General features: G+C 41.6%; 1 protein-coding gene across 1 annotated transcript in view; it reads right to left on the reverse strand.

Annotated features, from left to right (window-relative positions):
- Window positions 1-2,172: 2,172 nt before the first annotated feature.
- ppargc1b (peroxisome proliferator-activated receptor gamma, coactivator 1 beta) overlaps window positions 2,173-25,050 on the reverse strand; it is a 58,328-nt gene continuing 35,450 nt past the window's right edge. The window contains exons 2-12 of the mRNA XM_088431576.1: window positions 18,638-18,823; window positions 17,565-17,765; window positions 13,950-14,063; window positions 11,455-12,421; window positions 11,097-11,145; window positions 9,842-9,900; window positions 9,157-9,733; window positions 8,142-8,199; window positions 7,850-7,968; window positions 7,089-7,216; window positions 2,173-6,760 (exon numbers count right to left, since the gene is read on the reverse strand). Of these exons, the coding sequence (XP_088287702.1) occupies window positions 6,666-6,760; window positions 7,089-7,216; window positions 7,850-7,968; window positions 8,142-8,199; window positions 9,157-9,733; window positions 9,842-9,900; window positions 11,097-11,145; window positions 11,455-12,421; window positions 13,950-14,063; window positions 17,565-17,765; window positions 18,638-18,823 (2,553 nt within the window). The 3' untranslated portion in view covers window positions 2,173-6,665. The remainder of the gene's footprint in view (window positions 6,761-7,088; window positions 7,217-7,849; window positions 7,969-8,141; window positions 8,200-9,156; window positions 9,734-9,841; window positions 9,901-11,096; window positions 11,146-11,454; window positions 12,422-13,949; window positions 14,064-17,564; window positions 17,766-18,637; window positions 18,824-25,050) is intronic.

A 25,050-nucleotide genomic window follows, 5' to 3' on the forward strand; every position in this document is an offset into this window, starting at 1 on the left:
CGATAGCTGCAGCTAAAAAAATTATACTCCTATGGTACAATACAAAATAGAAGATGTCATTGTGGACTTTTGAAACCTTTATGTGATTATATACACAAATTTGAGTTGACAAATTAGGCTCAGTTAGAATCTATGTACTAATACTGTACACTTAAAACTCGATGCTTCATGTGCTTGCATATTGAAATGCGTGTGTGATTGCTTCAAAGAATAGTAAATGATGCTATTTTCATAAACAAGTTTGCCTGCCTTTTAATGAAGTTTGTTGTGTTGCTGATGGTTGTTATGATTTAATTTGCAGGTTTACATAATATTTCAAGATTAAAAATGTAATTTGGGGCGAAAGTTTATTTATTTATTCATATAAGTCAGAATGCTACAGAGTGTTAATATTTTTCAGAGGACACCCAAACTGCAAAAAATAATCACAGTCCATGAAAGTAAAGTTGGATATCTTTCACCTGCAAAACTAATTTTTTGTAGGTTAATAATTTTATGTAAAGTATGTGCATTTTTCCGGGAAAAAGGTGTTTTCCTGAAAATAATTTACAAAGTAAAAAAGCTGAAATCTGTATAAATATAATAATAATGATATTAATAATCATAATCAGAAAATTGCTTTGGTTTTTCAACCTGTTACACACACGATTTTGAAAAACACTTTCAGCACTATGTATTTTGCATACATTTGAAAGGTCAAGCTAAAAGTATGAAACCAATGAGTATTTTTACTGCCATCTACTGTAATTGAACCTCAAACGTACGTATGCAGGATGCTACATCTGCATCATCTCATATGTAGGTCACGGCAGCGTTTCACAACAGCACACATGACAACCTGCCGTTAATAAACCGGATAGAGCTTGCAAAAAGGGTCAAACGCGCTCTAAATCCATCCTTCCTCCCCCTCGCGCGCTTTGTAGTAGCGCATACGTAAGCGAGGCCCTGTCGTCACCACCTCGTGATGTAAGCGCTGCTGACATAAGACGGCGGCTCAAAGGATTGCCGTATACGGCCATGATGCTGGCCGGGCCGAGCCGTGACGCAGGGACAACCCGTGACTGCTGCAGAGAGAGGGAGGGGGTGTGAATGGGACTTCGGCTGGGGGGGGCCGCTGGAGCCGTGACGACTATTTTTAGGCGCTCGCCGTTCTTTCCAAAAAGGACCAAATGGATCGTCTGGCTGTGGTGTGAGGCACTTCTGAGGGTACACTAAATTGTCACAGTATGTTAGCATCACATGCTAATGATTTTGACTGGATGATTGGATGGTAATTCGGTGTTGGAATCCAATCTCGAATCATCGCTGATGTCATTTGGAGAATGTTTGTCTGCCAATAAAGTGAATAAAAGATTTTTTTAGACTAATGTTTGTTTTGTGTTTCATTAAAAATCACACTGGCATTCCGGTTAACGCTTCCGCCTCATGAGTCCATTTACGGCGTCGGCCTTCCTGCGTGGAGTTTGCATGTTCTCCCTCTGCCTGCGTGCAGTTTTTCCAGGTTCCTCTCATTCTAGAAGAATGCACAGTAGGTATATCTAAATTGCCCTCAGGTGAGTTTGTGAGTGTAAATGGTCGTCTTAATGTGCTCTACAAATAGTCGTCACGGCTCTAGCAACCCCCCCAGCCAAAGTTCCATTCACACCCCCTCCCTCTCTCTGCACCCGAATATACATTTCTTTCATTGGTTGTATGAAGGCCATCTTAAAATGGCTTGAGAAAATAATTTGCTGAGACAACATGACAGCCTTCTTTCCTCCCATTCATCTCCCATTCAGTGCCTGTCATTTTCTTGGTCACATTGTAGTAATTCAGTCTTTCAATTTCCCAATGTCAATAATAACGAAAGAGTACTGACTCTGAAAAAATAACCCTAACCCTAACCCTGACAGAGATTCACCAAAACCTGACCAAGAAATGTATGCGCATTTAACAGCGGACAATAGAAGCGGGTTTCCCCTTCATCCCCCCCAACAAGTAAGATCTGTGCGCATGCTGTCTCGACAAATTATTTTCTCGAGCTGTTTAAGTTCGTTTTAGCACAACCAGTAAAGCTTTTTTTTTTTTTTTTCAAATCAATAATAGTACCATTATCGATTTCAGTCACTACCGAGGACAAATGTGACAACATAGCTCACTGCAGTGACCGAGAAACTTGAAATGAGGACAAGATTTATTGCTGTTCATTAGGGTTTTATTTCTGGAGGCAAATCAATGTATATATGTCCTTTATACAGTATATGAGGAGCACGTCTCTACAGTTTCATAATGTAAACAATCTCTGAAGAGAAAAATGTATTCAGTTTAAAAGGAAGCCAGCGTCTCCTGTTTGAAACTATGTACATCAATTAAAATATAATTTATAACAAGAACATCTATGAAACTAGATTTGAACAATTCAAAAATACTGAATGCCTTTTTTTCCACTGCTCCTCTCCTCTCCACATTCTTCACCCAATGTGAAAACAGACACAAAGAAAAAAAAAAGAAAACAAAAACACCTCAAAAAACATCCAAGCTAAGTGGAGCATAAATTAAAAAACAAAAATGTAAAAATATAAAATCTCACTAGAAGTATTTAGCATATTTTATGTTTTAAAAAATGAGAGAATCAGGTGAGTGTGATAGTCTTTAGAAGTCAAAACATATATGCCCTTTATCTTACATTGCTCCACACGCTTTCATCATCTTTACTATATATTATCTATTATTTATTCATATTTATTGTTTCACATCAAATCATTTGCCTACGAAGTGCTCCTTTGACATCCTTAAAGGTATATTTTGTGTGATAAAATGATTTAGTAGAAAAAAAAATCAAAACTTTAAGTGTGGGAACAGAAAGCAAAGAAGCCACCGACTTTTTTTTTGTTTTTTTTTTTGGTCAAGTCTTACAGTTTTTCTTGCCTATTTTGACCCCACTTTTCCCAAACGAAGAGCGGGAAGTATTGCATTGTGGCGAGAATCTTTTCCCTTTGGAAGGTTTGATTATTATCTTTATTATTAATCTTATTTGGATTGATTGAAAGTAGCCCGAGTGGACAGTGCTTATTAATACACTTGAAAATGTGTCTTTTTAAAACACTTGAGGGAAAAAAAAGGTTAACATCAAAGTTTTCTATAAGAAAGTATATTTGTCATCTAGATATATCTACACAAACACACAAATATATATTGAGATATATTCATATATATGTATATACCTTTTTTTTTATAATATGGCTATTGAAAAAGTTCTTTCGAATAAAACATCCTCAGTGGTGGTTGGGATTGGATGGGAGGAGTGCGCCGTGAAAGGGGAGGAACCTACTGCTGATTTTAAGGCTTTGCCGCGATCACGCGATGATGTGATGAAATGATGAGGAGATGCCACGGGGCAAAATTTGTAAAACGTAAAAAAAATCAAAATTGTCGTTGCAAATGTAATTATATGTAGAATGTATTTGTTATTGTTATGCAAACGTTTTGTAACTGCCAAAGAAATTGCAAGTGCAAGGTGAAGTGAGGTGTACAGTACATACAATTTGATTGAGGTTATTTGTTTGTTTTTTTTTTTACAATGGTTGTAAATGTAAATTTGTGTGTTTGTTGCATTTGCATGCACGTTTATATATGTGTGTGTTCATGTGTCTAAGTTGGCGTGTGTATGTAAGTTCATGTAATATAAGTTAGCGAGTTGGTTTATGTCAATTGCAAATGCATATATTCATTATTATGTTCGTAAATGTTAGAGGATGTCTACAGTTTGGCAGTATGTAAATTGGTACATTTGTGTGCACTAACTGTAAGTTTTCATGCAAATTTTTATATCCAACGTATTTGGGTTGGTGTAAGTTTGTGTTTTTTTGTTGTTGTTTGCATATGTAAGAATTAGGGACAGGATGAAACACCCATCCACCCATAATTCCTTCAATAAATTCAAATATAAATGAATGTGCAGGTTTATTTAAGTTGGCATATGTATGATGACATACATGTAAGTTAATCTAACTTGTATGTAGGGTGACATGTAAATAAGGTTATCAGTAAAATTTCAAGTAGTTGGCGTTTTTGTGTATGTAAGTTCATGTACATTATACACAAATCTAGGTGTGTAGTAGTTGGTGTTTTTGTGTATGTAAGTTTTATGGACACATTTGTATTTGTAAATGTGAGTAATTTGGGGTTTATGATGCACATGTCTATGAAAATTTAGATTAGTCATGTGTGTTAAGGTTTGTGGATGCAAGTTTGTGTGCATTTGCAAGCTCATGTGTGTTTATGGATGAACTGTACGTTTCAAAATGAAAATACTTTTGGTACACGTGGGGTTTAAAGGTAAATTTGTGCCACCAAAAATTTCCCAACTGCCAACTGGTATTTCTCAATCATCATCATCATCATCATCATCGTCATTATCATCATCACCATCATCACCATCACCATCATCACCCCCCTCACTTTCCCCTTTGTTTCCTCAACCCCACAGTCCCAGTCAGGATGTAAAGTGTGCAAGATTACTATTGATTTTTGTACATGTGTTGATCACATTCCTCCCGGTGACCATTCTTACATATTGCATCCAACAACACGAGAAAAAAACAAAACAAAACACCAAAACTGAACAAATGTGATCATCTAAAGGGATTTTTCTTTTTTTTTTTCTAAACAGTGTTGGACTGTGTGTCAAGTTACATCAACGTTCCCTCCAATTCCTGCCGCCGCCACCGCCGAAACAAAACACATTGTGACGAGTGCTATGTACATGTTATACGTATATAAGACCATTCTGTATGTATGTATGTATGTGTATACAGTATGTATATGTAGGTGTGCATATATACATATACATATACATATATATATATATATATATATATATATATATATATATATATATATGTGTGTGTGTGTGTGTGTGTGTGTGTGCGCATGTCATATATGTCATTTTATATTAGAGGTTCTCTTTATGTAAACCATGATGTAAACATTCAACCTTCTTGTGTGTTTGTGTGTGTGGTGTGTGTTGATAAGCTGTGAAAGGACCGAGAAAATCAAGGCCTTGAATCCGGATGGAGCTGCGTCGTATTTTGGCGAGGAGAACAAGTGCCCTGGGCTGAAGCTTTCCACACGCCGCCATTTTTGCAGCATTGGCGTCAACCACCAGGAGACATTGTTAGCTTAAGCTAGGTATGCTGTGGTCAGACTAGATGGCTATAGCCACTCGAATGCTAGATTTGATCATTCCAGGACTACAAACATGGTGGCATGTGGAAGAGGCTTTAGATGGATGAACCCCGAAGGGCAGTAGGATGGCGGTGGCGAGAGCATCGGCGTATGGACGTGAGGTAGAGATGCTCGGCTGACACCACCCGCATCATTTTCTTGCTAAATTCCAACGCTCCCTTCCCTTTTTTTCCCGGTGCCTCCTACTGGCCTCGTTGGGTGCAACCAACTGCCGCTATAGGGGATGTTTACATTCAGAATGACAAATACATTCCATCAGATCAAACCAAGCCGAGTCAGTCGGGACATTACTTACAAGTACTGCATCCTCGCTCTAATTAAAAGATGCAGGCTGCAGTTCAAATGTAAACAAGACATGTTACAACGGCAGAGTGGACCAGTTCGTAGCCTTTCATGTGGGAATGCTCGTGGCTAAAGCTAATGATAACGTTTCAAGAGCTATATGTAAAACCTAACCCTAGGAAACATGTGTACTGTGGTCATGCTAGATGGCTAAAGCTAACAACGATGGAGTACGCACAATATAGGTTTGCTGTGGGCTAATAGGCTAAAGCTATAGCCAATGGCCTTTATCCACTAGAAAGCAGAGGTGTGGTGTGTGATAGTGTTAGCTGGGTAAAGCTAATGCCAGAGGCCTTTTAAGGACCTGTTTAATGAAAAAACGAACGACACTATGTCCAGGCTCACATTTGCCTCTGACTCTTCAGACGAAACATTTCCACAAAGCATTCGGGGCACCTCCATGTTGCTAACCAAACACAGGCCAGTAGGGGGCGCCTCAGTAAAAACCTGGGTCTGGGGATTTAGCGTTGATGCAGACAGCGGGTAAAGCAGAAAAAACCTCCCAACGGTGCATAGATCAAATCAAGGAAGCACTACAATTACAAAACAAGAAATAACATCTTCATTTTTGTAAACTTTAGCCAACCTTTTTTACATTGAACATTATACTCTTTGCACACAAACGACAGTTTTTTCCCCATGTATAGTAGAACATCCAACAAAGCGGCTATCTTTTTTTTTTTTTTTTTTTTTTTTTTTTTACCACACACAAAGTTCGGTATTTTTTTTTTTTTTTTTATAGCGGTAGGACTCCGCCAGCCAAACAGATTTTTTTTTTAACACGGAGACACGCAAACAAACACGCACACGCACAACAGGGATTTGCTACGGAGGCCTCTCGCAGGACGTAGTGCCGCGGCTGGTTTCATAGCTAATACAAAGTAGCCGCCTTTGCCTCCCCAACCCAAAAAAACAGAAAAACAAAAACAAACGAAAAAAAACTTAAGTTCTTGCCGTCGCTTAGCTCCCAACAGTTTTTAAAAATGTAAACATTTTGTGTGGAGAGGTGTGTACCACTTCTTTCTGGTGCTGCGGTGCGCGGCGTTTAATAAGGCGGGACAGTCGCGGCGCGGCGCGGGGCCGACGCGGCAGAACAGTCAGCGATGGTGCAGCGACTTCTGGGCTTCTTTCAACAGAGTGTCAAAGTCCAGCGCGTCGTACTTGCTCTTGATTGGGCCTGGACCTGCCTCATCTGGAATGAGAGGGAGGGGATTTATGCTAACATTAGCCCAGCGCAGTGAATCCCAAACATCGGCCAGTGAGAAATGATCACTTGTGCTACTGGAAATGATTCAGTGCCACGTAATTTATGATATTTTTTTATTTTTTTTTACTTCAAATAATGTATCTTCGGTCATCTGCTGTATCTACGCCAGCAACATAGTTAATAAATGCTCTTCCACGAGATGGAGGCCTCTCATGGAACAGAACATTCGCGTTGTGTGAATTTATAGGTCCATATTTTACATTACCATCAGCTTAAGACTTGTACAGGAAGTTACACTTATTGTAGTATTCACCAAGGTCGATGTAACGCTTCCTCGTCAGTCTTCTTCCACTCACAGGTACGCCCTGAAAAACATTCTCTCGCTCCCGCCAGTGCCGCTGGAAGCCGGACTGCCGGATCTTAATTACGCCGCAGCGCTCCCTGCAAACATGAGCATATAGAGGCGGCTAAGCATACATTGGAAGTGAAACAAATCAGAAAAACTTGGACCTTGTGTAAAAACGAAAATAATATAATGAAAATGACACCTTATAGATTTTTTTTTACACATTTCTAAATGAAATAAAAGAAAATAATAATAATAAAATGAAAATGAATATGATTTACTATTTTGCAATATTGGAGTGATGAGCAACATTTTTTTTCTGAGTCATTAAGATGGTTCCTCTACTTGGTTCCTTATTAATTGAAACAGCCCTGGATATGGTGAAATTAAGCCTAAAACTGCCACTTAAAACCCCAAAAGCATCTTTCCATCCGTGGGTTTTGGGACCTTTATTGTAGGTCTACGGATGACATTGCTATTAAACTTCATGCTGCTAAGTGAAACTGGTTAGGGAATTTCGTTCTTGAGGAAACCCTGAAAATGGTCAAAATGAGTCTAAAATTACAGTTTTGATCCAAATTGCACATGTCCTGTGCATTTTTGGACACAAATTCTTGAGACTTTTCTGTTTCTCTCCCAAAAGTGAAGACCTCCTAAGTGCTTTTCGTTTTCTGAGACTTTTTGTCAGTTGCCCAAGTGTAACGGTGACTTAAAAACTGGTTACGTACTCATTACAGATGATGACTTTGCAGTCCTCGGCTGTGCCAAAGACCTGGAAGCGTTTCCTCAACATGTTCTGGGTCATGCTGCTGGGCAGGTTGTGGATGTAGAACACCTGACAGTTCTCCTGGCAACAGGGAAACCATGGCAACAGTTAGCAACGGGCGGTAAAAACCACAGATGGACGTGGGAGGTTTTTAGCATTGCAGATGTTGTCTCGACATGCGCACATGCACGCATGCACGCACGCGCGCATCAGTGTAGTGATTCACAATGCATTGGAGCGGGAACACGGTGTACCTCGTCGGATTTGGCTTTGTTCCTTTGCTCGTCGTCTGGACACATCTCAGAGTGTTCACTGGGGATGGAAGAAAAGACGGGAGCGAGGAGAAGGATGAGGAAAATGAGAAAAAACGTGAAACGGGACGGAATTGAGAACAGGTACAATACTTTGCTCTCTATCATGAAACGACAAACGAGACACCACCACAAAGTTCAACGCAGAATATGAAGAAAGGCAGAATCCAAAGAAAGACAATCAATAAGAATACTGAATGAGTCCCCATACGTGATCAAGATAAAAGGCAATAATTGTTTAATAGGTCAAAAACCTATCTAGCGATGGGTACCGAACTCGAATACTATCAAACAGCAATTGAGGTGAAATTAAACTGTACCATTTTTCGGTATACATCCCATCGTTGTAACGGTGACTGTGGCGAGTTGAGTGGAGTACTTGCCCATTTCCTTTCTGTTGCGAACTTGAATGCAGCGGTGCATGTGTAACAGTGTAATGATGTCACCCACTTAATGCAGGCTATCAAACATGCTAAATACATTTACGAGCTTGTAAACGATCAAATGTGCAGCTGCCATCCGACAAGCCAAATAATAACAGCATAATGTAACTACAAAGTCGCATACTTCCCAAGATGCTAGCATGCTGTGACTGAGTGCGGGAGATTAACTTCTTGGTTTGCTATATTTTTACTACATTCTCATTCGTTTTAAGTTCATAATGTGGTTTTTTTTCATTTATACAGTATATGATGTTCTTCATTTTTCGTGGCAAATGGGAATCGCAAAACCCCCACGAAAGAGATTCCGCATAGCAGGAGTGCCTCAGTCTCAGTTTAGTCTCGCTTTCATTTGCGAATGAACAAGACCGAGTATTAACAGGCTATTAGACTGCTTCAGACTCCAGGTTGGGACTGAGCGCGGGAGTGTTACTAATTTGTGGGCGCTGCTGTAAAGTCTTAAAACCGACTAAATGCAAAGCAAATGTATAAAAGTTGAAACTTTTTTACATGTTTACCTGGAGTCTGCCTTGCTAGCCGGGGAGTCAGGACACTCGTGTAGGGTTGGCGAGGGCGAGCGGGATACCGAAGAGCACTCTGCCTCTTCCTCTGAGGCGGGCGGTGTGGCGGCTGCTGATTGGCAGTCGGATGGGGATTGTGAGGGCGTCACCCTCTCGTCACCGTTTGATTGAACGCCTTTTTCTGGCACGGCGTCGCCAAGTTGGGGTTCCCCGGCCGCTTGCAACATGGCGTCAAGCATGGCGACGCTGCGCTTGCGGGATTCTCCGAGGCTCAGCACGCAGTAGTCGTGGTCGCCAAAGCCGCGGCAGGCGTCGCTTTCTCCGGCCTGACCCATGCGTCGCAGCTGGGCGTACAGCTCCGTCTGCTCCGGAAGCTTCCGCTGCTGCGCGCGGCTCAGCCAGGAGCCTCGGAGGCCGCCGACACTGCCGGGAGACGAATGCAGGGACGAGTGGACAGACGTGTGAACGGAGTCCTCGCCGGCGCCGTTTGTTCCGCCATCTTTTCTGGCCTCGGTCGGCTTGAAGACGTCATCCTCCACCGACTTGTGAGGTGGTGTGGTGGGCGGCGTCAGACCTGCGGAGGACATGATTTACATGGGTGCAATGAAGGACTCACACAGGGTCTTACTTCAAGGATTTACTAGGAGACTCCTTTAAGGACTCAGACAGACGCGATGTTTACCTGCAGTTCCGCACAGATCTACACCAAGTGTCTGCTCAAAGGTCTTGTTGCTGAACTCTCTTTAGTCAAGGAAAACACAAAAGACAATCATGTAAGATTTCAATATGACGCTTCTTGTCTCATCACGCCCACCACATGCAGGCTTTGTCCTCGATGCAATTTTTATTTTTTTTGGCGCCGCAAGCACCCCGGCCACGGGAATAAAATAAAGTGCCAATGCTTGAAAAAGGCAAATTAATGTGAAGGATGGAACCATGCCAGGGAAAGCGCTCAGCGTGGCGGCCGGAGTGGGCTGGAGACACTCCAGGGACGCCGGCGGGAGGTTAATGTGGAAAAGCGAGGGCAAAGAGGACGCGCCTGTCTGGGCTCAGATTACAGTCGGAATCATTAAGCATCTTGGAATACAATCTGTTTTGGATAAGAATGCATCAATATTAGGCTGCTGGGACGAGAAATGACAACCTGGCAAAGTCATGTGTACTAAATCAGATTGAGAATTATTATTTGTTGCATGCCTCCTACAGGGCCTCACGCAGACACCTACCTCAAGGACCCACACGCTAGAGAGACCTTATACAAGGACTCAGGCATCAGTCAAGGACTCCTAAGAGACCTCCTTTGAAGACCCTTTGCAGGGTTTTTCTTCAAGGACCAGTACCTCCCAGATACCTCCTTCCTGACTCCTACAAGACCTCCTTCAGGGACTCCCAACAAGAACCTCCTTCAAGGAACCCGTTAGCTTAATCAAAAGCTAGTACAGAAACCGTGAGACGCATTGCCATCCGCCCCGCCTCCGCCTTTTCAACAGCCACTCCTCAGCAAATGATCATTTTCATGCTCTTTTATAGAGTTGAGAGTCGATGAAACAAAATAGAATCTACCAAGGAAACTGCTATGCAGATCCAGATGCTGCTGGAAAGAAGAGCAGAAGCGGAATCTAGAAAGGACTGATTTTATGAGTGCTAATATTGGAACTTTTGGATCTAGACTGATATCCGATACCGTTTTTGGTGTCTGATACAGGAGCGATATCCGAAATCAAATTTGGAAGGGGACACACCAACTGGGCACACCCGTTTCGAAGAAAACGTGGTTTCTATATTCTACAAGGTCAGCTGCACACGGATCTGCCCTCATTTCTTATGACAGGCTGCCTGCAGGTGGCTTCAGACAAAGATTCCTAAACACAAGGTCTTCTCCCATGACATGAACAATGTTGCGGAAAGACTGTGACAAAGCAAAGAGTAATTCTCACCCTGCAGACTTGCTGGCGTCAAGAGGCAAACACAGGCATGCTCGCTTCTCTGTCCAAACACACACACAAAAAAAGACTCATATCACAATGTCACCAGATTTGTCAGTCAAGTCCTATTTAGTAAACAAGTAAACACACCATGTTAACTTTGCATAAAAGTCCACTATGATGTTATTATACTTTTTATCCTATTGCTGTTGTGCCCTATCACCAAAATGAGCATCTTTAGGATTATGACTGGCTAATTTGGTGTGGGAATGCCAAACTGCATTGCACCCTGCATGTGAATGTCCCCCTATCTTAATCACAAGCTCATTCTACCAACCCCCAAAAATCCAGACAAAAGCTACGGTCTCACCGTTGTGGCAGCAGCTTTTGGTCACCTCTGTCGTGTCACCTAGTGTTCCTGACTCTGTCGTGGTCCCCCCTCCCACTTGGGCTGGCGAGAGCTTGCCCCCCGCCTGCGGGTCACCCCATTCCTCCTTCTTGTCACCCTCCCTCGCCTGGCCGGGCCGCAGCCTCTTAGCAAAGCGGCTGGGGAAGGAAGCCAGACGCCTGGAGCGGCGAACAGAGAAAGAGCCACTGTCCTCCGTGGCGCTTTGCGGAGTCTCGCAGGAGGAGATTCTCCTCGTGGGCGAGGAAGGGCCCTTACAAAGATCTGGTTTAGGGGTACCAGTGCTGGGTTGGCGGTCTGGAGGCGAACTCGATTCTGCTTGGGTATACGGTGGACTGTGCAGTCCGTAAGGCTTGCTCACATCAAACGAGCTACTCTGCTGAAGGAGCTCACGGAGAAGCGAGTCGGTCTTCATCTCCCTCCGCCTTGCAAAGGGAAGCCGCCGGGGGGCAGCCCCCGACCCACCGCTTGCCGGGGAAGCCACCAGGACCACCCGGCTGTGAGAGTTTGTTACAGACGGGCGGGCGGCGTCGGGTCGAGCACGTGGCCTAGAAGGGTCTTTGCGGTCCAGACCCTGCTGCTTGCGTACAGGCATGCAGTATGTGTGCATGTAGGTGATAAGCTCCACCACCGAGCGGAGCTCCTTCTCCGAGGTGAACTGAGGCTTGGCAGGCTCCGCGAGAACCTGGCCTTGCCTAGCCTCCACCTCACTACTGGAAGAGTCTTCTTCCTCTTCCTCATCATCATCATCCTCTTCTGATTCGCTGTCCTCGTCGTCTTCTTCCTCTTCCTCCTCGTCTTCTTCTTCCAGATCAGCAGCTGGAGGCTCCTTGGCATCCCGCCGGGATGTGGTGAGATGGCGGTGGAGTTCGGTGCACAGGCGGCCTGCCGGACGCACGACGCGCGGCTTCCGCACCTGAGAAGGATCCATCTGAGAGGGGAAGATTAAAGGCACAAATATTAAGCAACTGTTTATCCACTTGTCACGCCGCATGAACCTTTCACACAGAAATCGGTAAAATGATACGAGTGGCAACCATCCCCACCGCCATCAGTCTTAACTAGTTTAGTCAAGTGAAGTCCTTGTGTGTTTCATAGCTGGTGCTGGTTATTTTCTTGATATGTATAAGTGTGATTGTGTCCTGGTTGTGGTTTTGTATTTTTGTAAATCCAGTTTCAGTCTGGTATTATTCTGCTGGAATTTCAAGTTTTAACCTTCTAATTTTGTAAGTCTGCTACTAGCCTGTTTCTAGTCATATAATAGTCTGTTAACTGTTAATAGCCTTCTTTTCGTAAGCATGTGTCTGGTTCTATGATAGTATTGGCCATGCTCGAACAAAGTTCACTCATTGACTGCCACTGACGGTTTTAAACGTCAAAGACAAACTTTAACTGGGCTGGCAGCGAACGTGTTATTCAGAGTTCCCTGCTTTGTGCCTCCATCTCGTTTCACAGAGCCACCCTTTTAGAGGCTTTGCTGTTCCAAGTCGGGCGAGCCAATCACCACAATCACCAAGTCGAGAGCAGTCATATGTTCCCCCACGCCACATTTGTTGATGAGCAACGGCCTCTCTCTGAGCTCAACACTCACGTCTAAAATGAAATGTCAGTGCTGCCGTTTGTTGTTCCTGACGAGTGAAGAGCGGAATTGAAAAGTGAATAAAGACATCAGTCACATGTTCAGCTAGGCTGCGTTTGGAATTTAAAGAGACTCTTTCAGTGCATACACCATCGTTTCATGTCGTTATGCATGAGGAAAAGAAATTGAATTGCAATGCAATGAAGCTAAAAGTCTCCCAGACACACTAATTCAATAGAATTGCCAGTCTGATACACAGCAACAAAAACAACAGAGCGCTAGCGCCACTTCAAAAGCAGACATCAGTAATTGTCGGACATAGCAGGTACAATTCATAAAGGTCAGGTGACAACAACAAAACCATTTGGTATATTCAGGTATTACTGACTAAAGCTTTTTGTGTTATCATCTGTTGTCTGCCTAATATTGCCTTGCAGGGCTTGTAATATGCTTTTGTCTTTTCCTTGTCGGGCTGCAGTCAGCTTTTCAGATACTACTCAGATACTACTAATGCCAGAAGTCAGCTGGGATAGACACCAGCAAGCCTGTGACCATTGTGAGGATAAGCAGCTATAGAAAATGGATGGAAGGATAGAACTGGAGTACGACTACAGTACTAGTCTTATTCGAGTTTGATTTTTGGCTAGTATTGATCTGGTTCTAATCTGGTTTTATGTTAATCTGGTCCTACGTTGGTACTAGTTTCATACCAACTTTGTCCTTGGCTGGCACTTGCCTGTTTCTAATCTAGGACTACTTTGGCAATGGTATTGTTTCATGTCCTATTTAATTTTATTGTGCTCCCTATCTTGTTACCGGTCTATTTATACCAGGGGTTTATACCTGATTTATATTGTGATCCAGGCCTTTTTGTCCTCACCTTAACCGGAGGTCGGATCGTTCGTGGGTGCAATCCTCTGTTGCTATAGCGATGCCCATGGACGCCATCTTTGCCCGCAGGCACATTGGGCGGAGTCAGCAGCAGGATTTTTAGCTGGTAACAAAAAAAGAAAAGACGCTATCAGGTTACTATTACTATTGTGCAAGAAACATTGAACACATCATTGTTGTCATCACTACTAGGATTTTTGATACCAGTTTTTGCAGCTAATCTGGTACTAGTTTGGATACGGTCTGGTAGCAGGTAATATGGTTTGGTCTGATAATAACAATAATAATAATCTTGCTCTTTTCTGGTGTTAGTCTGGTAAGAGAGTGGTGTAAGTCTGGCTAAAGCCTGGTTTTGATCTGGTATTGGTCTTAGTCTGGTTCTCATTTGGTTAAAATCTGGTTTTACCTCTGGTTGCAGTCGGGTTCTGCTGTGGTCTTGCACTATGAATATCACACAAGTATATGATAGTTCACATAGGTTTAATTCGGTTCTAATCCATTGCTGGTCTGATGCGCACCTGATAGAGTTTGGCTAAACCACAAAAGAAAAGAATTGTGAGCCTGAAGGTCAGAGTATGTGGGCCATATGCAGGACCTCACAGAAGCATATGGAAGCATTAGTAAGTCTCTCCAGCCTCTCAAACACAGCCTGCTCCACTTTGGATGACTTCCTGCATCAATGAAGGCCTTGTTCCCAAACCTCACATTCAAGCATATGTGAAAACACACATCCAGTCCCAGGCTTAGGAACGTTCCCACTCTCCTTTCTACCTACCTTCATTTACTCGGTACCTAGGTAGACCTGCCTACATTTGAAAAGTAGTAAACATGTGCTGGCCTGAGAAAGGCGTTAATCCAATAAATCAAATCCACCACTTAAACAGGCAATAAAAATCAATTGTGCTCCACTGATTAAACACTTAGTTTATTGGCACAATTCATTATAACAATTTGTCCTGTTAATTATGCCAGCGAATTCTAATTTCTTTCAAACGCTTTCAGATCAGACTTACTGGCACGTGAGAGGCAACTGTAGTACACATTCACACCAACAGGGGGGACTACTGTAGCTCCCTCGAGGCTGAGAGACTATTGGTAAGAGAAGTGAAATTTCCATATAAAACTATAGACGTAGATTTTATTTTTCAAGTGAGAAAAAAACCCAGAAATATCGAACATTTTCTTTAAAATTCCTCAACATGTTTGTGTCCTTGTCAATTATTGAATTTGGCTTATTGATTTTAAAACATTCCAAAATTGCATGATTTCAGGAACCAATGACATTGACCTGTAATCATTTTCTTTTTCTCTTCCTATTTCTCTTGTATGCAAATGATTAACCTGCTTGCCTCATTTGTCATTTGGATTGGTGACTTCTCAATGTCGCCCAAGGGCAGGCCAGTGGTGCACCTGTTATTTTGTGTCAAAACACAAAAATGACATTGTCATGAGACTCGTTGTTTTGGGGCTAAACAATTCCATCGTGGCATTTAACGCCCTGCTTACACATTCGGTGTGTGTATAATTGCGCGTGTGTTTGCGCATGTGTGCATGTGCGCGTTTCCACGTGTGTGTGTGTTTGTGTGTATCTACGTAAGCTTAATGCTGCATTATTTTCATAAGACTTGACTAGGAAAAAATCATCAACATTAACACCATCTTAAATAAACCTCTGTTGATCATTTCCCTCCATGGAGCCCTTAACATACCCTTTAATAATTTTTTATCTCATAAACCCTCTCTCAACACCAAAACAGAATTGACACATATCCACCCTCACACAACGTCCTAACCCACGTGTGACCCCCCACAAATCAAAACAAAACTTGATAAGCATAGATCTACTGTATTTTGATTTTACGTTGTATAACAGCCTTTTCAAAATTTTTGACCATTGTAACGCTTCATTAGAGTTTGTGCATCTCCTACCGCCTATTGATCAATCCTAAAATCTTTCAAAATTAGCACCTCTAAATTAAAATTCCGAAGATTGATAGAACACCTCACAAACGGGTCATGCAAACGGTGAAGCTGAGTGAATATTTACGCTTCAGCCACTTCAAACAAAGCATCTTTGTAGTCCAGCTCCAGCGCACACACACACACACGCACAGACACACACAGTCACACAAAAAGGGTTCTTTAAGCTTTAGTGAATGATGAGTTGTCCTACTTCAGGGATACTTTAGTATTGAAGCTGGAGTCTATCAGAGTTCGGGATGTTCCGTGTATGCAGGGCTGCTCAGGTGCAAGACAAGTCAAACAAAGTTAGATTCCTGGAAATCTTCGGACTTCGGGGAATAACAAGGGGGTGCAACCCAGAGAAGCAGGGGTGGCCCACTAAGGCATCCCACAATGATGTGTGAAGAGTGAAAGAGGAGGCGCACGCCGGTGGAAAACAAACTAGCAGTGACTGCTTGGACACCACACAAACTCTTGTGGATTCTTGCAGACAAAAAGCTACCCACATTTAAATAAGCGATTGGTCAAATTTGGGTTCACATAGCTAAATTAAGATTTGTAAAGAATGTAGGGATGTGATTTCTTTTCATTGATGACAAGTAAAACAGGAAACAGAACTGGTAGCAGGGGTAGTTAAGGGAGTAGTACAATAAAGTAAAGTAGGGCTGCACAATTATGGCCAAAATAATAATAACAATTATTTTGGTCGATATTGAGCACATGATTATTCATCATGCTTGGCCAAACATGTCTATTTATTGCCCTTTTTTAACAAGCAGAATATAAACAAGACCAGCCTTCTCGTTGCTGGTAGAGGAGTTGCTCGCTTACTATTTCTTACAAGCTTCATAAAGTCATGCATTTGCCCCCTGGTGGTTGGATGACAAAGTGCTTGATTTGACATGTCTAGGTAGCCAGCTTTTTAAGTGTTAATATTGCCGAGGATCATCTTAATTAATCATGGCAGCCACTATCATGATTGCAATTAAAATTTGATTAATGGAAAAGTAGTGAAAATAGCACCTTATGTTATTATGGGAAGATCCAAAAGTACATACATGAAGTAATACAGGACGAAGGGAACATAGTACAGTGAGTAAAACAGGAAATAGCAAAAGTAGTTTAAAAAGTAGTATAAAAAGTAAAGCATGTATAAAAAGTATAACAATAAGTAAAGCACGTTTATAGAATAGTTCTGGAAACACAGAGTGTAGTCAGGCAGGAAGTGGGAGGGAAAGTTATAAAGGCAGTACAGAAGGTAAAGTCGTACAGAATTTGCGAAATTGGAATGGAAAGTTGGGAACATAACAAGGAAGGAGCTCATGTGATACATAAAACAAAAACAAAAAGTAAGAGTACAAAGTAGTACAGGAGGTTGAAAAAGTGATGCCGGAAGTTCAAGGCTGAGAGAAATTAAAGTTGGAAGTAAGGAACGGAACAGGAATTACAAAAACTAGCAAAGAAAGTTGGGCAAGTTGGGCTAAAGTGGAGAAAGGTACACAGGGAGTAGAAAAAGTCATCCAGGAAGTACACTAACAAGTGGAGGAAGCAGTACATGAAAATGTCCGTATACCAAAAACTACAGGAAGTTGAGAAAAAGATGATTTGAATTCAAGAGAGCAAAACAGGAAGTAACTTTTACCAGAGATGGATCCTCTGTGTCTTGTGAGCGTTTGCTGTGGTTTGCGCTGACAGAAAGATGATGAAGATGGTCCTGATCATCCTCATCCTGTTCGTCCTCTTCCAAGGAGGGGAAGACGGAGAGGCCGCCCACCTCTGCGTCCACCATACCGTCAAGGCTGTCCGTCAGAGCGGCCAGCAGCGCCGCGTTCTCCTCTTCGATCTGGAATGCACCAGAAAACAGTTTGCAACTTCCTGTTAACCTTGTTACGCGAGCACATAAACTGTCATTGATCCCTGTTGGATGAAAATCCGGTAAGCGCGTTGTCATGATGCCTGGGTGTACAACAATCGATGAGGGCCGAATGATTTAAAGTGTATTTATTTCAGCCTCCACCCCGAAAAGTAGCACTCAGAATATACAATAGTACTTCGTAACAACATAGGAATAACGTAATAGAATGTAAAACATTAAACAGTTTCTGCATCTTGGTTTAATGCTGGAATGCAATGCTCGTCATTGCGTTGCTCCATCTGCTCTGCCTGGCTTGACCACCAGGAGGCAGTACTACCAACTTGCAATATTAAAACAAAAGAATACAAATCTTTGTAAACTTCCGGAAACAAACCAAGCTTCGTTTGCGGAAGGTTTGTTGTGTGGATAACACTTTTCCTGTGGAGTATTGACTTAATATTAGATTAGCACTAGTCAAGGGTGTCAGCTACCCTCTATTAAAAAAAAAAAAAAAGAATTTTATTATTTATCATTTGTATTACTTTTTTAAAAGATGAGAATTCTAGTCTATAGCACTGAAGGAGTTAAACAACTGGAAGCCTTTTTTTTTTTTTTTTGGAAAAACTGTTCCCTACAAAATGGTTCCTATAACAAACTGTGTTAAAATGAGTTTTCCGTCACCATACAGCTTTCATCGCAAGTTAAAATAAAGGAAGCAAATTTTGCTGATTCACGATGAAACCCAAGACAACTTCTAGGATGTAAAAAAAATATTAGCACCTGGCACAGGTGCGTCAATGAGAATGAAGAACTGATGATGTGAAACACTGGTTTGTAAATGACGACAAGATGAATCTCACCTCAAAAAGTTCATCGGGTGTGCTGTATCGGATGGAGGCCGGCGACGCGTCCGCTGCCTGGTCACTGCACCACTGCAGCTCGCTGAGGCAGTTGACGCTGTCAAAGTCGCTGGTGTCCAGCTGCGAGAGGTCAATGTCGGCAAAGTCGGTGTCCAGGCGGTCTGAGCACACCTCCTCCTCCCCATACTGAAGACACACAAAAAAAAATAACAGGAAAAAAAACTGGTGAAAAACTGTATGACTAGTACCAGCATCGTGAGTAATGGATATAATAGTTCATAGTTAGGAAATTCACAAATTGACTTTAATCCCTGATTCACACAGAATAGAAACTTATAGAATAGAAAAAAGCTTCACTACTGTATCTAGCAAGAGGTCTCAATAAGCATAAAATTTTGTACCTTTAATTTCAGTGTGACTCATCGGATGTGATCAATTCGAACTGTAAACACTAACAGTAAGTTCTTTTTGCCTTTGGACCACATGGAAATCTCTCAAAAAAAGACACTTAATTTATCCATTTATCCGCTTGCCTTTCACACAGCCGTGACAAGATAAAGACAGAGTAGTGGTGTCGTGATTAATCAGCCACTGATTGTGATCTTTCCGTGAAAGAGAGCATGTGCCAATCAATGCCTCTCATTGGTGATTACCTGCAGCTCCTACATTGCAGCCTGCAGCCAAATAGAGATCAGCCGGTGGAGTGTGTGTTGTGTGCCCTCCCCCTTTCTTTTAGGAAGCATTTTAAAGACCAAAACAGTGACAGAATCATTGTATAAAAAATTGATAGACAAATAAAGTAAGTGTAAACAAACAAAAAACAGAAAAATTAGTAGCTGATCCAGTTGATAGCAATCAGTATAGGCCGATCTCACTTATGAATGATCATATCAAAATTGGTAGCATAAAACTCTGGTGGGAAAACCCCTATAGCGAAGTGACAAGGATCAATGTTATCTACTGTTGTAGCAGGAGCGATTTTCAAGACAGGAAGTTAACAGCCTCGTGGTGTGCAATCAGAGACAAAACACACACACACCACACACACACACACACACATTGAGCCGCGTCATTGTGAAGTTGTGAAAAAAGGAAGCAAAGTGTGTGACACATAGGGAGGAAGTGAGCATGCTCACTGGAGGCATTGAATAACACTTATGAAAATGGAAGTACTGTAGTTAAGTAACAACAGTTGAATCATAACACATAGACTATAGTTTACACGTGGAACACCCTACATTGTAGATTGTTTTGATAGACAAAAAAAAGATGAATGTGCTATTGTATTTTGAATGCCTGCGAATATCAAAGCAGCGGGCACTCATTAGCACAAGAAAGAATAGAGATTTACTTTTTTAATAAACAATTCATTCATGACCGTGATGGGAAAATTATGAAATAGCGGTGAGAAATATTAACATCGGATCCGTTATCTACTTCCAATCACGTACCGTGAGTCATTTAGGATTTCATATTTCATAAAACGGCTTTATCAATTCAAAATCCATCAAAGCTGATCTTTTTCTTCCTTAACGCGACTTTGGAAAAGATCAACGGCTCTCGTTCATCGTATCCATTCATCACTGTCGCTTATTATTGTGTTATTTGCCTCTCAAATGGCAATTATGGATTAGTATATGCTAATTATGATGGCCATGTCTTTGAGATTTTGCTTGATGATTACTGGTACACATATGCTTTATGTATGTGTTAGTTTGGGTCAACATAGGATATCATCATACTGTATTTTGACATATTTATTATGATTATTATTGTTATGATGGTTATTATGATTACATTTGGGTTGCTAGAGGCATTTTTTTTTTTTGTCCCGGTTACCTGCTTACCCAGTTGACTCAGCTGTTTAAGCACATGGGGAAAACTTGTCTGGAGAGGTAAGTCTACATGTAAGTGAAATGTATACTTGTTTTTCACCACTCAAAAAAAATATTAAAAAAATAAATATCTGAGTACTCAATATTTGATCCAGATTTTCTGCGGGATAGCCAACTACTAAAAATACTAGGAAGGTGCAGACCTAAATGACCAAATAATGAGAACATGGTCAGCCATTTTGTTTTGAAGTAGCCATTTTAGGAGCTTCACTTGCCATACAACACGAAACTCCACCAGGAAAAGCAAAGCCAGCTAGCAAACACAAAATTTGGGATGCATGACTATCATGAGTAGACCCACAAGAAGTCTCAAGGGGCCATGCCCCAAAAAACAATCGGAAGAGGGCCAGTTTGATTTAAAGGGATCATTTTATGGTTTCAATTTGCATCAGTCTTTAAAGGACATACCTTGAGTAAAAAAAAAACCCTTTTAAACATGTTTTAGCGCTTTCAACGGCCTTATCATAGGAAAAGAATGAACATGGCGCTCGTGACATGCCAGAAAAGAAGAAAAGATGGTGAACAGAAGACGCCCTCCGTTGGACCCTCCCTCTGCTTCATCTCCCTCCAGCTGCTCATGCAGGTGTGTGCATGTGTGTGTGTTTGACACTCTCTTAGCATGCTGATCACATCCCCTCTCACTCACGTGTGCCCTCGGTTTGCTAGGTAGGCGCATCCTTCTTCTCTTTCATCTCACGAAGCACACATTCTAGCACTAAAGCGGAGCACAGACCTCCGCCAAGGCCACACAATCTCATTAGGATTGGAAGCAAAATGTAATTGGTCCATCCTCCTCTACACACACAAATTGTTATAGGAATCATGAAGCAGTTGTTTTTGTCATTCGCTGTACAGTTAAACACAAACAAACTCGCTGTCATTTGATCCTTGATGACACCTATCACTTTCTACAGTGAGAAGGAATTCAAAAGCTGTTTAATTCTGCATGCGTTATTTTTTATTTGCATATCAGTCACGGCAGTGGACATCTTTTCAAAACCTGTTTTGCCTCAATACGCATGAGTTGATGCCAAAGTTGTGCATCAGTCAGCACAGGAACACGCAACTATCCAAAAGCAGCCATGATTGGAGTGGAGCGCCTTACCCGGGGAGAGCGCTCTCTCACGCAGCCAAAAGGGGGTCAGTCAGAGTTCATGACTGTGATTATTCTGACGGTGGGGAGCACCCTGAGGTGTCCGTGGCGAGCGTTTGCATGCAGCAGAAGCACAAGTACAAAATTAGCCTTATTTTTTTTTCTTCCACAAAGACAATAGCAGGCATTAAATGATTCCGTCAGTGTGTCTGGCTCCTGATATGAGAGTTTAACTGGGCCATTAAGAGTGAAAAAAAAGGCAGATTAAGCAAACAGGCATGAAATTATATGGAAGACTACTGATAACTTTGATGTTATTGAAAGAGAGCACTTCCAGGGATAATTTTGAGTTCAAAAGTAGTTCAGCGGTTTTATAAATGTACCAATATGACTATTACATGCAAGGCTACATTAAGCAATCTGTGCCCACTTCCATCTAGTAAAGTTCAGTGTATTTTTCTGACTCCCAATAGCAATAAGCATGACGAAAAAAAGACCAGGTTTTATGCATGCTCACAATGTACGAGTGATCATTTTTGTTGTCACTATTTATGCAGGCCGCCAACTTGCGTGGAAAAAAAAGAATAAGTACAAATGATCCCGTCAAAAAAATAGTCCACCGTCTGTTAATGATTTAGATACAGTGGCACCTAGAGATGCGAGTGTAATTTCTTCCGTGATCATGCACAAACAGTAACAGCGTAACACTCGAATTTAAAATCGGTTTTCCACATTGAAATGATTGGAAATGTGCGTTTGTTATTTATACCTTGCTCTTAGTTTTACCTTACTTTTTTTACGACATTCGTGAGACGGCAAAGTAAGAATTTAATTGTATGGAGAAACTTGTTTTCTACACTGTGAACATGACAATTTGACTATTAACTGTTGACTACATGGCTCCAATCCCTCTTTTTTTGCCTCTGTCCTTTAATTTAAAAAAAAAAAAAAAACATTCTTTGACATTGAAACGTCATAAAGACATGCTGTAAGGATGTCGAAATAAAACGGAAATATGCTGCATTTGAGGAAAGTGGGATTTATCCCAGTCAGAAGTTTCGGCCTCAAAGCGTTGGAGGCACATCTAAACAACAAAGATATCTAATTGATGTTTTGCTGTTGTCACAACAAAAGCAAACCTTGTTCTCTGTTGCCTCTCTGGCTACCTTGGTTGATAATGTACTTCAAACACAAGGCAATAAACAATCTTGACTACTTTTTGCCAAACGACTATTGTGAAAATGAGTTGAGGTTAATTCCCTGCCACAAAAGTCGGGTCACGCATATCTCAAGGCTACACTGTCTAGGTCATACAATCAACACCATTGTTTCTTGTCTGTCAATCAGAGCTACTACCATGCATATTAGGAATAAATATATGACAGAGAATCATCCATCCAGCCCTCATTTTCTAAGCCAGTAATTCTTACTAAAGTCTTAGGTGAACTGAAGGCTGCGACGGTTGACTTTTGACATGATGCGGCGGTGTACAGGCACATCTCAGACTAGGCGCCAGTCAACACATATAGACTAAGCATTCATAATCACTATCACACCTTCGGAAAATTTAGATCCGCCATGCTGCAGTTCAAAGTGCCGATGACATTCATAGCTGCTGAATGACCAAAATGGTCCTGACTTCCATGTGTGGTCAAGCTCTACTCTTAGGAACAGTGTGGGAAAAAAAATCAAGAGAGAGAACGATAGAGAGGCTGCCGGGTTGACGGTGTATGAAAGCCGAGCTATTTATAGCGCTCTTGCCTGCACGCGGGAGCGCTAACGGTGCTAAAAGAAGTGCGTCGGCATCGAAAAGCCGAATGCAGCATCCCACACCGCTGAATTTAAACATCTTCTTTTCCTGTGGGTGCTTGCCTTTGACGAAGACAAGATGACGCCGACTGTTCACGAAGGTCCAACTCAGAAGCTAACGCGCTAGAAAAACAAATGGCACTGTCCATTTAAGATAAATATGGCCTCAGTTGGTGTTTTTAGGTTGCTCTTATTGTTAAAATTACATATCAGGCACAGTGAACAGCTATTCAAAAATGGAAGAATCTCAATTTGACATTAAGATTGAGCATCAATCACTACAGAGAACCTACAGTAAAAAACCAAACCGATCCACTGTAAAATTCAAAGACTTTTTCGCTTAAAACGTGGAATGTAACGGGCACATGTTATGTGACCTTTAGAACGCTACCCATTAATAAGAGTCTGTATTGATCCACGCATGGAGGAAATTCAATACATGCGGTGGCGCAGTGTTACGTGAGGTCACACATCACAAACGCACACGCAAAAACAATCACGCACACTTGAAAGGCAGAAAAATGCCGAACAAGGCCATCCAAGTTAAGGAGAAGGCCACATGTGCATTACGCCACGCTTTCTCATACACGTTTGCCTTGTGGATGAAGCGAGGTGACGTCTGCAAATTATTTTGCAGCTCAGGTCAAATTTACAATATGCTGCTTATACAGTGTATGAAGGTGAAAGTCAGTCTGTGACTGTCTTTAACGCGCTCTTTGTCAATTTGAAAAAAAAAAAATTGATGATGAATCGATCACTTCACTTTTTTTTAACCTCGATTATTGAATAAAGGGCTGCTAAACTTGCACCCTAAGAGTTGTCCATCCCTGATTTTGGGTAAGAATGGACAACCTAAATGCTGGGAGGAGGCAACGATTTTTCATCAGCATCACTGGGGGCCCACAAAGGATAATGTATTTTCTAACCACATGTGTAACAAAAACCACATTTTTAAAATGGGTAAAATATGTGAGTGCCTGTGTCAAAAATTAGGCTTTTTTTTTTAAACATTTTTTTTGCAACACCTTTAGAAAAATTCTTTCCTCTAATTCTGTGGGCAGATGTGGTTGAAGCATTATCGCAATTGCTTTATGGACTATGAAAGGCCAAATTCATAGTTCTTTACATATTCAATGCACATCTTTTGTTTTGACAAAGGGCTCATTATTCCAAAAGGAAAACCTTGTATTCACATCATCTGTAAATATTAATGTTTCTTTTCTCTTTATTTTTGTATCAAGAGAAAGAAAAACCCATAAGAGAGGGAAAATAATTAAAAATACAGTATACTACAGAATATTAACCTGTTTACTACATTTCCCGTTCTGATGCTTAGTTAAATAAAATTGGCAAATAGGAGTCCTTCCATTCCAGCAGGAATAAAAGTAAGTGCACAGTAAAATACATTCTCCACACATACTCACATCCAGACTCACTTATAGCATACAGTACAGTATGAGAGTGTCACACGGTGTGAAGGTGAAGCGTTGAGGAATGGTGATGAGAAGGCGACTTCACTGTAATTACCTCACACCCTCACGGCAGAAGAGAATGGTCAAATCCTCCCAACCCCCACACCCCCCGCGCTCCCCCATGCAGTCTTCCTGCCCCTTCTT

The sequence above is a fragment of the Hippichthys cyanospilos genome, chromosome 13 (genome assembly GCF_059441005.1).
Source record: "Hippichthys cyanospilos isolate Australia breed blue-spotted pipefish chromosome 13, RoL_Hcya_1.0, whole genome shotgun sequence".
NCBI classification, from domain to species: Eukaryota; Metazoa; Chordata; class Actinopteri; order Syngnathiformes; family Syngnathidae; genus Hippichthys; species Hippichthys cyanospilos.